Here is a 15,039-nt window from a genome sequence, read left to right as displayed (position 1 = left end):
TCAGGTTTAGCTTTGTGTTTCACTATGCAGATTTCTGGCTTCAGAGGCAAAAAGATCAATCTCCATATCAAAAAATATTCTGATAAATATACAAAGTTCACAATATATGTATTGAAGAGTTTGGTGAAGCACACAGTAGATTCTATGCAAAGCAGCAAACAGTGCTTATTATTATTGCAATGGTTTCCTATATAGCAAATTTATTTGAATAAATTATCAATATACTGTACATGGTTATGGATATACACTGCATTCAACTCCTTACTTAGCCATCAAGCTCTCCCTGAAGTGGTGTGGGTCACTCCTGGTCTAACCATTTACAGGCACTTCTCACAATCCCCTTTACACAAATGCAAAACCACACACAAAAACTGCTTCAGGCTCAGCCCTTTACAATCACTTCACACAAATAAATCCAAACATACACATAATGCAAAGCACTACAACCAACCACTACATACAGGTTGTTGTTCCCTTTTGCCCCTACACCCCCATTTCCCAGACCTACTGGCTTTTGCAAGCTTCCTGAGGCTTAAATCCTACACATGAGAGTAAGTCCCATTGAACTCGATGAGCCTTAATTCTGAGCAGGCTAGTACTGTATAAGATTGTGCTGTCAGTCTGGCAGCAGATGATCATTCAACTGAGAAGCTTCACCCGGCACAACCTAGCCCTGAATGTGTGTTGAAATATGACTTGCCCGTACTTAAATGATGGATTGAAATTGAAATTTTAAAACCTCACATTTTTATGGATACACAACAGATTTTCACCAAACCAGGAAGGAGAAGACCTCTGCAATTTCCTTGAATTTTTGAGTGTATCTAAACCAGCAAAAGGGAAAAACAGAAGGTATATTTTAGATGTGCAAATAATTGTCACAAAGTGGATAAATTTGCACTTATTAGGGGAATCTTTAAACAACTGCTGTATCTCAGTAATTTCTTATCAGGTTTTATTTTTAATGTGGTCAATTTATAGTGTGCTTAGCATGAAGATTTTCTGTGTTAACCTTTAGATAATTTGGACAAATAGTTTTGATTTTATTAGGATTACAGTGGCAAGACTTTACAATAGCAGAATGCCATTTGATCTTTCCACCTTAACTATACGACAACAATGTTTCTGCAATATAGAGTGGTGAATATCCTTACTAGCAAAACCTGCAATACAGGTTCAAACATGTTATAGGGATGCTAGTTGCTATGTGGGGATGCATGGCTTGGGTAGTTGGGCTCCTCCACTCAGGAAGATGGTGTTCTACCTTTCTTGGACAGGGCTGTACTCCTCATAAGAAAGAAGTCTGCAGTCTAAGAATGTTCCTGGATCCAGCTGCCACTGGGGACCCAAGTGGCCTCTGTGGCATAAAATATATTCCATCAGCTGCAACATCTCTTGGACATATTTAGCCTCAGTATATTGGCTTCCTGGGACACAGATGGTGCTGGGGTTAAACCACAGAGCCTAGGACTTGCTGATCAGAAGGTTGGCGGTTCAAATCCCTGCGACAGGGTGAGCTCCCGTTGCTCGGTCCCTGCTCCTGCCAACCTAGCAGTTTGAAAGCACGTCAAAGTGCAAGTAGATAAATGGGTACCGCTCCAGCGGGAAGGTAAACGGCGTTTCTGTGCGCTGCTCTGGTTCGCCAGAAGTGGCTTAGTCATGCTGGCCACATGACCTGGAAGCTGTACGCTGGCTCCCTCGGCCAATAAAGTGAGATGAGCGCTGCAACCCCAGAGTCATCCGTGACTGGACCTAATGGTCAGGGGTCGCTTTACCTCTACCTTATATTGGCTTCCTAGAGCATGACTATCTACAATGAGTTCTCTTCTGGGTTCGCTCCCAGTCTGAGCAGTAATCTGAGAGATAGCCTTCTCAGTGCTGGTACCGTCAGTAGAATTCCCTTCCCTGGAGCCTACACTGCCAATCTATTTTTTACCTACTATCTTTGGTTTAGGCACTATCTCTTGGAGTAACTCAGTGGTAGCCAACACAGTGTCTACTAGATATTTTGGACTACAACTCCCATCAGCCCCAGCCAGAATTGCCAGAGGTCAAAAACACCTGGAAGGCACTGCATTGGCTATCCCTGACCTATCTCAAAGGGCTGCTGTGAGAGTAAAAGAGACAGGGAAGAACTTGTATGCCACCTTGAGCATATTATATAAATATAATGTTATTGAGTGATTGCTTATGAAAAACAACCTGAAAACATGGTGGTATATGATTTTGTTTTAAAACTAATAAATGAGGGGCTGTACTTTGAAAGAGGACATCCACTGTGAATTTTATGCTTGCTGTGGGGTGGTGGGGGTGGAAGTATTATGGGGTGAATGGTCCTAAAGGGACATTAGTGAAGTTGGAACTGAGGACCTTCTTTCCCCCTCCTGCCGGTGTAAGAAGCCAAGAAACACAACTGAGGTAGCTACAGAACTGCTCACTGGAGAAAGAAGGAGTTATATTTCAGCTAAGAGAAAGCTATATGGGAAGGAAGTAAGGGATTATTCACTAAAGGTTGCTGCTGATGAAGCAGTTGCTCTGAAGGCAAAACTATTGAATTACCTTAGCAAACTCTACTACTATAAACCCCCTTTAGCTACGGTAACAGAATGAAGGGGAGAACCGGCAGGTGAGAGGAAGGATGCATAACTTTTCTCATGCCAATGAAACTCTCCATTGCAGCCACCTCGGCCCATTCCCCCCTCCTTAGCTGTGTTTACTTCTGTTCTCAAATGGGGAGGGGGGTGTATTCTCAGATGAAAAATTTGCAGGTGGATGGAAGTGTCAAGGATTCTCTTTCTGCCTGCTAGTTCTTCCCTGCATATGCCACCCTCCACCAGCACTCCACCCAAGCTCCCGTACAAGTACAGTATGAGTGTTAGGAGACAAACAGGGTGAGGAAGCAGCATCCTGGGAGATCTGTTAAGTCTTTACAGGGAAAGCAGGAAAAATCTGAAGGGTGCACACAAGATGTGTTTGTTGGGGTACACAAAGGGGTTGGGTTGAGCCATGTAGAGGTGTAGGAGAGCGTAGCTAGAGGGAGAAGGATGCTATCCACTAGACTAAAGCAATTTCATTCAGATGCACTGAAATATTCACTATTGCTTACAATAGAAGAGTAATTAGGGATAATGGGTGGGGGATCCCTGGTACATACAAGATGGGAGCACTGTTGGGAACTAGGTCAGACGTTTTAGGCAGGGTGAAAAATACATGGGGGGGAGCACACAAGGACAGTAACATTGGAAAGGAGTGCTATCAGAGATAAAAGGTTGTGTGTTTTTATAAAGTAAGTAAGGCTTTTAGGGATTGTGAGAATGGCTGTGGGGAGAGGGAGAGAGAGAGAGAGAGAGAGAGAGAGAGAGAGAGAGAGAAGTTCTTAGAGCAGGAAAAATATGGGGGATTCTAACAAAAGTAGTTGGAGCAGCACACTGGAGCAACAAGACAAACTGGAGAGCTACCTGCTAGTCTAAAGGGGGGGGGGGGCTTACACAGAAAGCAATCGGTTTGGGGTTACATTGTGCTAGAACAAGAGGAGCATTATGTGTTGTAGGGTTGCCGGATACTTCTTGGTACACTTTTTAAATATATACGGAGAGAGGGAAAGCTTGCTTCCAGTATTGTTTGCATTAATATACGTGCAATCACATATCCATACTAACGCCACCACTTTGCATCGCTGTAAGCATACTTACATTAGTACACTTTTCAGGCACCCACCTTACAGCCCAAACCTGCACTACGTGGAACGGAGCTTACTGAAAGGTTCAATGAATGCACAGAGGGATCGCAGCCATTATAAATATTATGAATTAGAACTAGATGGGAAAGCGGGTGGGGGGAAGAGTACACGACAGGCAAATGACATGGGGGGGGGGGTGTCCTGCAGACTTCTGGCTTTTCAAAGAGGGGGGAATAAATAAAACTATGAGCCAAAGGTCATTAAAGAAGTAACCCCCCCCCACCGCCTTCCCCACCCCATACACACATACACACACATACTGAACTTAGGGAGGGGTCTTTCCAAGGGGAGGCTTTCCAGCCACAAATGCAAGCACCCTTTTCTTTCCGCGGACAGGAGAGGGGGGCACCTTCTTCACTTACTAAGGGTCGTTGGTGAAGCGGGGGCTCCGCGGGGGCTGGTAGCCGTACAGGTGACAGTAGAGCACGTCGAAGCAGAAGCAGCACATCTCGGCCGACACCACCATCTTCCTGCAGCCGCCGGGCCCGACCCCGGGCGAGGAGAGGAGCGAGGCGGCGGCCGGCGCGGAGAGGCCTCCTGGTCCCGCGCCGCAGCTGGGCGGCAGCGGCGGGGAGAGGGCGCAGCCGGGGGAGCCCCCCGCCAGCCCCCCGAGGCCGTTGAGGCGGGGGGCGCCCCCCGGCAGCGCAGGAAGGGACCCCGGCTCGCCGCAGCCTCCCCCGGACCCCGCCGCCGCCGCCGCCCCGCCGCAGTGCGAGCTGCCGCCGCCGCCGCCGCCGCTGCCCGGGCCGGCCGAGCCCGACGGAGGGGAGCTGGAGAGCTTCTGCTTCTTCACCCCGCAGCAACCCGCCGCCATCTTGGAGCCGTCTCCCCCCACGCAGCGCTTCCGACCCATGGCGGGGGGGCCGCTCCGCCGGCCGGGGGACGTGCGCCCGCCCGCCCCGCCTCCGCCTCCGCCTCCTGCCGGGCCCGCTCCGCCTGCAGCCGGGAAGGAGGGGAGGCGGGCAGGAGGGAGAGGAAGGGGCGAGCGGAGGGGGAGAGAGAAGAAGGGAATGCGAGGGGGCAGGAGAGGGATGAGGGGAAGAGATGGGGGGGAAGGATAAGAAAGAGAAGAGGGGGAGATGCGGGGAAGTGGGGATGTGAGAAGGGAAGGAAGAAAGCGGGGAGGAAAGGGAGAATGTGAGAAGGAAGGAAAGGGAGAGAGATAAAGAGAAGGATGTGCGGGAAAGAGTAGAGGGGACGCGGGAAAGGAAGGGCGAAGGACGTGAGCGAGAAAGGGATGTGGGAAAGGAGGGGACCGAAGGGAGGAGGAAGGGGGATGTGGGGGCAGCAGACGAAGAAAGAAATGTGGGGAAGGAGGAATGAAAGAGATGGATGGGGGGAATGTGAGGAGATGGGAAATGGAAAGGTAAAGATGAAGGAGCGGTGTGCGGGGAAGACGCGGCAGAAGAAGGAGCGAGGGAGGTTTGAATGGAAGGAGGGAGGGAGAGAAGAAGGACCCAGGGAATAATGGCCGAGCAACAAGGATGAAGGGAAAGGGATGTGGAGGAGAACGGAGGGAGGAGATGTGTTGGGAAATTTAAAACAACGATAACGTGGGGGGGGGGCGTTGATGTACACAGTGGGGGAAAGAAGGGGTATAACGAGAGAAAAAAGAAAGAGCAACATTAGTAGCCTCCCCCTTGTCCCATTTTGACAATCCCCTCCATATCCCATATTTCCCCCTCCCGCACTCGACGTTCGTTTCCCAGTGTCAGCAAAGTCTTTATAGCCTCAGCTTACGACGGTGTTTGGTTTGGGCTTTCCCCCCCCTTTTCGTTTTAATCGCATTATTAAAAACACACAAAAACCAGGTATACTGTCTGCAAGGTTGAAGTTCAGTCTGCCTCCCAACCACCCCTCCCTTCGGAGAGAACTAAAAAATGCCCTACTAAATAATTCACATGACCTGAGTTGGCATGGAGAAGGAAGGCGAAATATATAAGTCTGAGTCAGCAAGCCAGAGCCTGGGAGGATCCTGTTTTTTTAAACACCACCAACCGCCCCCCCCCCCCAAACAGCAACGTGCAAGCTGCTACCTGCCGTTGGCTACCTTATATGACTGTGATCTATTTGGTGGGAAAGGTTCGCCCATGGCTCCCAAAAACACCACCAGAGAGAAGGACATCCTTTATAAGCAAGGTGAATGAGGCAGCCCAAGAAGTGCATACATTTTTTCATTGGTTTTAGAATGATACATATAGGCAAGCAAAATAAAACAATTATTTGGAACTGTTCTTCCTCTCTCCCCACCCCACCCCAGCTTTTAATATTGCCCATTGACACTTAACAGTTAAGTAAATAGACAATCCTATGTATACTTAGTGGGGGAAAGTAATAGCTGCCTTTAAGGCTTCTTCCTAAGAGCGAATGGACAGTGAACAACATCCTCCATGTTGAAATCCTGTAGTTTCCCACAAGAGCCATAGGAAGCTTGACTATTTTAAAACCAGGCCAGTGACATGAGTGTGAGATATAGGGTGTATTTTTATATATCTGAGCCTTGAAGCAGGGGGGTTAATCTAGTGTTGCAAGATGTCATTATGTTCAGGGAATGGCCTTTAAGGCAGATCATACCACCTCTGCAGCTTCATCATGCATTGCTAGAACAACTTATTTTAAAGCCACTCACAACCCCTTTTGATTAATTGATATATTACAATACTTCAGCACACAGTGATCAGGCTCAGTTCAAATCCAGAACGCTGTTTTCGTTATGGCAGGCTGATCTACATCCACACTATACACTTAAAGCTATACACTATACACTTATATATTGCTTTACCAGTCATGGAGAATCCTGGGGGTTGCAGTTTGTTAAGGGTGCTGGGAACTGTAGGTCTGTGATGTCAGCATGCTGAACATACTACAGTTCCCAGGATTCTTTGTGCAAAGACTTGATGGTTAAAGTTGTTTAATAGTGCTTTAAATGCATGGTGTGGATGTGATGCAAGGCTAGCCCTCCAGGAAGCTCTCGAGCATTTAAGGCAGCAGCTCTCTTTGCTTTTTTGTCCACCTGCAGTTCTGCTCTACCTGTAGCTGGGGTGGGGCAGCACTAGCTTCACCTCAGTATGCCTCTGAAGCACTGCCACTGAGAATGCAAGTGGGGAAAGTACTCTTGTGCTCAAGGTTCTGCTTGTGGGTTTCCCATAAGCACCTGATTGACCACTGTGAGAACCAAATTCAAGATTAGAGTTATTGGCCTCATCCAGTTGGGCTCTTGTGATGTGAACCTTGGAGGTTCTCTCCTTGTCCTGTTCTTGGTGATGTCAGTCTCTGTCTCCATTCACCTGTGTCCCAGTTTGCAGCTTGCTTTTACTATCCCACAGAATTCAGGGGGGTTAAATGATAACTCCCAACTGCTCTACAAAGCATTCAACATTTTGGCCACACTAAATTGGGTGGACTGCTTCCTGAGATCAACATTGTTAGGGCACTAGCTGTAAAAGGGAGCAGAGGCATAGAACTCATTAAGCGTCAAGATAGATATTACAGAAGACCTTACAGAAACAGTGACTGTGATCTTAGAATACTTTAAACAATTATGAATGATACACTCCAACTGAACATGGTTAATCATTTTAGGGTCCTTAACAACTCTTCTGTATATAGAAGGCAATTTTTATTTTTTATTTTTAGGATGCATAATGACAAAAATAGAACAGCGATTCGTGCAGTAAGAAAATAGTACATCTCTTGTTTATTGATGGCTTCTCACCTTGGTATTTAAAAAAGACACGTTCTCCTGAGGTTCTTTTCTCTCAGAGGAGGATAAAAGCACCAAGGGGAACAAACAACAGATAAGGAAAGGTTCTGTAGTCCTTGCCCACAAGCTTATGCTTATGCTTTTTCAAAAAAAAAAAAAAAAAACCACCCACTCACTCCTCTTGTTATATGATTGAGGAAGGTCAATGTGTAAACATCCAGATCTGCTGCCGTAAAATCTAGTTTGTTCCTAAGAGACCTCTCAGAATTTGAAAAACTAAGGCTTTGATGGTATAACCAGTGTGCCTGGAAGTCAGCCACACTGAACTCACTAGGACTTATTTCTGCGTAGGGATCCTAGGATTGTGTAGTAGTAGTTGTTGTAGTAGTAGTAATTTTATTATTTGTACCCCACCCATCTGACTGGGTTGCCCCAGCCACTCTGGGCAGCTTCCAACAAATATAAAGCATAATAAAGCATCAAACATTAAAACCTTCCCTATACAGGGCTGCCTTCAGATGTCTTCTAAAAGCTGTATAGTTATTTATCTCACTGACAATTGGTGGAAAGGCGTTCCACAGGGTAGGTGCCACTCCCGAGAAGGCCCTCTACCTGGTTCCCTGTAACTTTTCACCAGAACTGCCAGAAGGCCCTCAAAGCTGGACCTCAGTGTCCAGGCTGAACGATGGGGGTGGAGATGCTCCTTCAGGTATACTGGGCCAAGGCCGTTTAGGGCTTTAAAGGTCAACACCAACATTTTGAATTGTGCTCAGAAACATACTGGAAGCTGGTGTAGCTCCTTTAGGACCTGTGTTATGTGGTCCTCATATCCACTCCCAGTCACTAGTCTAGCTGCTGCATTCTGTATTATTTGTAGTTTCCGAGTCACCTTCAAAGGCTGCCCCCCATAAAGCGTAGTGCAGTACTCCAAGCAAGAGTTAACCAGTGCATGTACCACTCTGGCAAGACAGTGTGCAGGCAGGTAGGACCTCAATCACTGTAATAATGCAGTGGAGTTGGAAAGATTGTTTTTCTTTTCTTGCAATAACAACTTTTATTTTTCTTTCTTTTTAATTTACCCGGAGACCCTCCAAAATACATTATGAAAGCCTGTATTCGTGTACATACACCACAACTTATAACAGTGTATGTCTATACTACATGTACTTATTAAGTGATCCAGAAGATAGTATAAAGTATTTGAAACTGGTCTTTGGTTTTCTGGATAATTTATAAATGAAATGAAGCTCTACCATTCTCCTGCAAAGGTAGCAAACAGCAAAGTAGTAAAACCAGTGCTTTTTTCTGGTGGTACTCAACAATACGCAGTAGCGGCACCATCCCCCCCACCTGAGGTGAATTGTACTTGACTGGCTCACTTCCATCCTAAGGAACTCAGAAGTGTTAATATCTATCAGTTCAGCAAATTGTGAATCATTCCTAGCTGAAACTGCCTTGGGGGAGCAAATCTGGGCAGCTGTTTCAACAGAGCACACAAGTGCTACATAATGATTGAAGAGAACAAGGAGATGCATCATGTAAGAGCAACAGGGGGTGGGGAGACAAAATGTAATTATCCAAACTGGAATATTGCCCCAAAAGTATCTCAAAGGAACTGTGACAGTCACAGTGAGACTAAACTGCAGAGTGTTTGTCAAGATACACCTTTGTCATGACAGCGCTCTAATAGGAGCCTGAGCACCTATGTCATCAGAGGAGGATGCTGGGGCAGAAATCCAAGGGTTCTCTCAGCATAGCTATCTGGCTTACTACATTTAGGAATAAAACACACTGACAGTTGATGGGTAGAGGGTTCAGCCCTGCTCTGTGCAGGAGTCTGCTTCACCAATATTATCCCTCATCAAGATGTACCCTGACCCATCATGTCACCCAGTGGCATCAACTGATGGACAGGTGGGAGTCATTTGGGGGAAATGACATTGCTGGCCAAACTGGGTAGGAATTGGATAGAAACTGATATAAACAATCTCTCTAAATATTTAACGGTGGTTATTTCTATCAGTTTCTATCCTTCTCCACATGCCTAATAAGAGTCCAAGGAAAAAATAAATATATAAAAAAGCATTTTATGTAACACTGCAATATTATCTGTGTCTACCCAAAGATAAGCCCCGATGGGACTAATTTCCAGATAAGTGTTTATGGGATCACAGCCTAAAGCCATATATAAAAAAAGATTCAAGTTATTTCACCTTGGCTTAATCCCAGCCGTTAAAAATGTTTTGTTGAGTATTTGTTTTTCTTAAAGATTTCTACATTGGCCTTCCGCAGAGTTTACAGAGCAGTTTACAAAAACAATATACAACTTGGCTTTGCGCAGAGGAGATCCATTAAAACTAATGAACAATAACTTTTAGTTTCAACAGGTCCTCTCTCAGCAAAACTTCAGCTGAGTATTACCAGTGTGTTTTTTAAAAAAATGTCATTGCTATTTCAACTCTTTGCATTGTTCATTAAATGTCAAAATGGGCTATCACATGGAAGATGGAGCAAGCTTGTTTTCTCCTGTTCCCAAACCAATGGATTCAAGTTACAAGAAGTTCTGATGGTAAGAGCTATTTGACAGTGGAATGGATTCCCACAAGAGGCAGTGATGGCCATCCAGTTGGATGGCTTTAAAAGATGATGAGGCAAATTCATGAAGGAGAAGGCCAACAATGGCTACTAACCCTGTGGATATGTTCTGCACCACAGCAGCAGGCAGGCCTTTACAGAGGTGGGGCAGCAGGGTACACTTGCCCTGAGCCTCAGAGGGCAAAGCTGGCCAGGGGCTCCTGGCAGGGATTGGCTGCTTTTCGTTTGAGTTTATAGTTTTATTCTAACAAGACTCCTGCCTTGGGCCTCAGAAAGCTTTGCATGAGCCTGATGGGAGGTTGTATGGTTCTGAATACAGTCATACCTCAGGTTACAGACGCTCCAGGTTGTGTATTTTTTGGGTTGCGGACCGCCGAAACCCAGAAGTATTCGAACGGGTTACTTCCGGCTTTCGTTGATCGCACATGTGCAGAAGCGCTAAATCGTGCTTTCCGCATGTGCAGAAGTGCTGAATTGCAACCCGCGCATGCACAGATGTGCCACTGCGGGTTGCAGACATGCATCCCACACGGATCATGTTCGCAACCTAAGCGTCCACTGTACTAGATGTTCAAAACTGGAAGTGAGGAGAGTGCTGGTGCACCTACATCCTGCTTGTGAGCTTCTAATAGGCTATCTGGTTGGACACTGTAAGAACAGGATGTGGGGCTAGATGGGCCACAGGCCTGATCCAGCAGGCTCTTTTTATGTTCTTGTGTCTTTACTTTTACCATTGCTAGCACCAATGTAAAGTATTTTAGTACAGAGATGGGGAATCTGTTTTGTCTCTTAGGTGTTATTGAACTGCAGCTCCCATCAGCACCAGTGAGTATGATCAGGGATGGTGATCTAATGGTAGGACCAGTCCTGACAATGAATGAGTGAACTTGAGCTCACTGGGTGCTCCACCTATCCTTTAGACTACAGCAGGGGTGGGGAACCTGTAGCTCTCCAGATGTTGCTGGACTACAACTCCCATCACTCGTGACCATTGATCATGTTGGCTCAGGGAGCTGGAGCCCAACAAGAACTGGAGGGCCACTGTTTCACCATCCCTGCAGTAGGCCATCCATTTGGAAGGGAAACAATCTACAGTGGTACCTTGGGTTACAGATGCTTCGGGTTACAGACTCTGCTAACCCAGAAATAGTACCTCGGGTTAAGAACTTTGCTTCAGGATGAGAACAGAAATCGTGCTCTGGTGGCGCGGCGGCAGCAGGAGGCCCCATTAGCTAAAGTGGTGCTTCAGGTTAAGAACAGTTTCAGGTTATGAATGGACCTCCAGAACGAATTAAGTTCTTAACCCGAGGTACCACTGTAATCAAGATTGGCTATATATACAACCACATCTACCTAATTCAGAAGAGATTGTCTACTGAAAAAAAGACTCTGCCTTTTGTCCTCTGAAATCTATCCACTCTGAAAACCTGCCACACTTTTATGAGTCTCTAGCTTCAGGTAAATTATTAGGATATACTGTTAACTGTTTGTTGCCTGGATGTTTCTTATTTTATGACCTCATGATGACTCCTTTGGTTTCTCCATCCATATAATGTCTTTCTATTCCACTTGTTTTTGCATATTTTCTATCCTCACCCCCCCCCCCGCAAACAGTCACCTCTCCTGATTAGCTAGCAACTTTGCTTGTGCATCAGAAGATGTATGTAAAGCATGAAGTCAGCATGAATATCAAGTCACATCTCTTTAAAGCCATGAACAAAAGGCCAGCTCTGCACGGGGGATAAACGAACTTAATTTATACCCAATTTGTCCAGTCACAAGTGGCAAATGCAGCAGTTTATCTTGCTGCACTGCAGGTTAGCAGCTCCACAGATCACCTTAGGTTCACCCCAAGACCCATTTTGTACTGCAAAATAACAAGGTGTCTGGAACTGACACTTGGCTATATAAAAAATGAAATAAAAAGGGGAAATTGCCTAAGGATTGGAAATAGATGTCTCTGAAGTAAAGAGGCAAAGTCTTGTTAAAGCTGTAATTCTGGGGGGAAATGAGACTTCTGATAGAGTACTGTATTGCATTCAATACAATTCAAAGGCTACATCCAAGTGACATTTTCGTTAAAAAGAGAGAGACCTATTTAGTGCCAAGATTGAAAGGAAACGGGCACACACACACACACCAACTTTTATGAAGGGCAGAGAGAACTCTTAAATTACATTTCTGGGTATACAGTATGCTGTATTGTTTCCCCATAATCACTTCCTGCACAACACACACGTATTTTGTGGGATAACCATCGTCATATAACCAACATGCTCAAGTCTAACTAATGCATGAAGGGGTTAAGACCATAGAGTAAGCTGTCATGCCAGGCTTAGCTCACCTTGGGTGGGACTATGTAAGCAAGTCTCTCCCCACTTCCCCACAGTCTACCCCAAAAACTCAGCATGTGCAGAGGTCTGAATTGATTGCTCCAGCTCAGCTGCATGGCTCTCATGAGCCTCTCTTCAGATCCTAGACTTTCACCACTTTGAAACTAAGCCAAGTTTTACTGTCTGTTCAACTTTTCTGACTGATGATTGGGAAAGCACATATGCCTGACCTCCGAAGAATTTGTATGTAAACCAATTTTTAACTTACCAAACATGTGGTCTTTTCTTATGCTGGGGGAAGAGGGAAGTTTTGGAATTCACAAAGACATATTTTAAACCTATATTTTCATGCTTTACTTTGCTGCATATTCTGTGTTTTAAAATCTCTGCTGGGGTTCTCTCACCATAGAGTACTTGCCCCAAGCTTGGATCTTGCCATCCAGAATTCTCCTTTCTAAAAATACCTATTTTTCCATGAACCAACATGTATTTCCAACAGGACCTATGGAATAGTCTGCACAGTGGTTCAGTATGCATCCTTGTCTCTGATTTTAAGGACTGAAGCAATAAGCTTTACTCACCACTCCCAGCTTATTGCTTCAGTCCTTAAAATCAGAGAAAAGTGGTGAGTAAAGCATCCAAAGGGCCCATCCAAGCATGAGATCAGTAAGCAAACTATCCTCCCCTTTTCTCTTTTATCCCATTGCTTTCTATCTCTCTGGATAGATAGATGATAGCTAGATAGATATAGTGAAGTGCCCTGGGATCTTCATTCATGCTTTATTTTATTTTATTCAATTAATTGATGGTAATTGTGCAGGTTTGCTTCATGTGGCAAGAACTTGGCTATAATTATTCTGAACATTTATTATTTATACTCAGTGGTTATATATTTTTGTGTATGATTTTATTTATATTTTCTGGAGAGTTGATCCATTCTCTATGCATTTGGACACCTCAGAATAAACTGTGTCATATTTGGCAGGTTGGTTCCTGAAAATGAGGGGCAGGTTTTTCTGCTTAGGTTTGATTGATATTAGACACCATTTTGAATCAAGATGGTGGACCAAACCTGTCAAAAGTACACTGATTTGGTCACCTCTTAAGATATAGCCAAATTGTTCCAGAGATCAAGGAGCAGGTGTGGGCTTATATTTCAGCTCCCTGTTGTTGTTTTTTACCCTGAACTGTTTCTGGACATTGTCTTTCAGGTTGGCCTTGTGTTTTTCCTTTAAACCTTGCTTTTTGGATTGCACCTGTGAGTTATGGCTACTATATTTCATCTGAAGCAGGACAGTAATCAAATTATTCATGATGTTTGCTGAGTTCGAGGAGGAAACTTTTGCCTGTGTTTGGCTATAATTGGATGCAGTGCTATTTTTATAGAAAAAGAGGTGCCAAAACTCACCATGAATGTCTCCCTTGTCCTCTTATAATGGCAATGGCGCCCACCTGAGATGTGATGGACTTGAGTTCTAGTAAGTTCTGGCTGAAAAAGAAGCCCTGATTCCATGCCTTATGGAATCAAGATGGCAGTCAGAACCTCAAAAAAGCTACACTGATGTAGACACCTCTTAACATAGTGTGGCTACTCTCACTGGAGGAATCATTTTTGTTATGGAGGAGTAGGCTGTGTCAATGGGCACTGAGATAAAGCAGCAGAAGGAAGCGGATAAATAAGGTCATGTCTGTTGACACCCCTTCTTTCGTTATAAAGATCACTTTGTACACTACACCCATCCACTATTGCACATTGCAGAAAGCTTTTCACTACCTGATGGAATTAATTCTTTTGGCAATGGCATGTTCTCAATAGATAAAAACAGCATGAGGGCGATAGACTATATAGAAATGAAAACAGGATTGTCATACAGCTTGTATTAAACAATACAACATGTACCTCAGCAGTTGCACTGGGCCAAGTGGCAGGATGTATATGCCACACATCTGAACGATACCAGTATAGCATGCAGAGAGCTGGACTTTTCATTCTGATTGGAAAGTTTTCTATTTGCAGAGAGGCATTTGGTCTTTCTTTCTTTCTAATGGGGGGAAAAACAGATCTACATCCCTCAGCATTTTGTCATTTCCTTTTCACTGCATCCTGCTTTTCATGTAAGATACACAGCCTCCACCCTCCCCTATCCCTCTGTAATTCCACTGCAGAATGCTGACAAACAGGTCCGTCAACTGCTAGTTCTATAAGGCCCAGCTCAACCAGAACAGCTGCTTTTTGCTGGTGCTTTTAAACATCATGTTAAAATATTTAAAAAAAGCAGCCTGTGAAGTAGACATTATTTTATGGATATTTTATCCATTAATATGGAACGTCACACACACACACACACACACACACACACACACACACACACCCCATTGGCCATGCTATAGATATTTTTACCCCAGAACATTCGCACATGAATTTAATATCATCCTACCCAAATGCCACTGTCATCACTTTCATCTGATATTTCAGCCCTCTTCAGTCATGTGAAGGCTAAAAGTGTAGAGGGCTGGGAGTGCACATACAAGTCTCACCTCTTATGGATGCTTTAGCTGAGATTCCTGCGTTGCAGGGGGTTGGACTAGATGATCCTTGGGTCCCTACTAATTCTAAGATTCCTATTATTAAAATTATTATTAAGATTCTAATGTCCTCACATGTGTGA

General features: G+C 44.8%; 1 protein-coding gene across 2 annotated transcripts in view; it reads right to left on the bottom strand.

Annotated features, from left to right (window-relative positions):
- The window catches only part of AMMECR1 (AMMECR nuclear protein 1), a 129,386-nt gene that overhangs the window by 96,483 nt on the left and 17,864 nt on the right, over nucleotides 1–15,039 (bottom strand). The window contains exon 2 of one of the 2 annotated variants that reach the window (XM_053373842.1): nucleotides 4,102–4,675. In XM_053373842.1, coding sequence (XP_053229817.1) covers nucleotides 4,102–4,675 — 574 coding nt within the window. Of the gene's footprint in view, nucleotides 1–4,101; nucleotides 4,676–15,039 lie in introns of those variants that run through there. The other variant, XM_053373841.1, reaches the window with a different exon arrangement.

The sequence above is a fragment of the Podarcis raffonei genome, chromosome Z, assembly GCF_027172205.1.
Source record: "Podarcis raffonei isolate rPodRaf1 chromosome Z, rPodRaf1.pri, whole genome shotgun sequence".
Lineage (NCBI taxonomy): Eukaryota > Metazoa > Chordata > Lepidosauria > Squamata > Lacertidae > Podarcis > Podarcis raffonei.
Note: the sequence above shows the minus strand (reverse complement) of the source record. Positions and strands in the feature narration are given on the sequence as shown.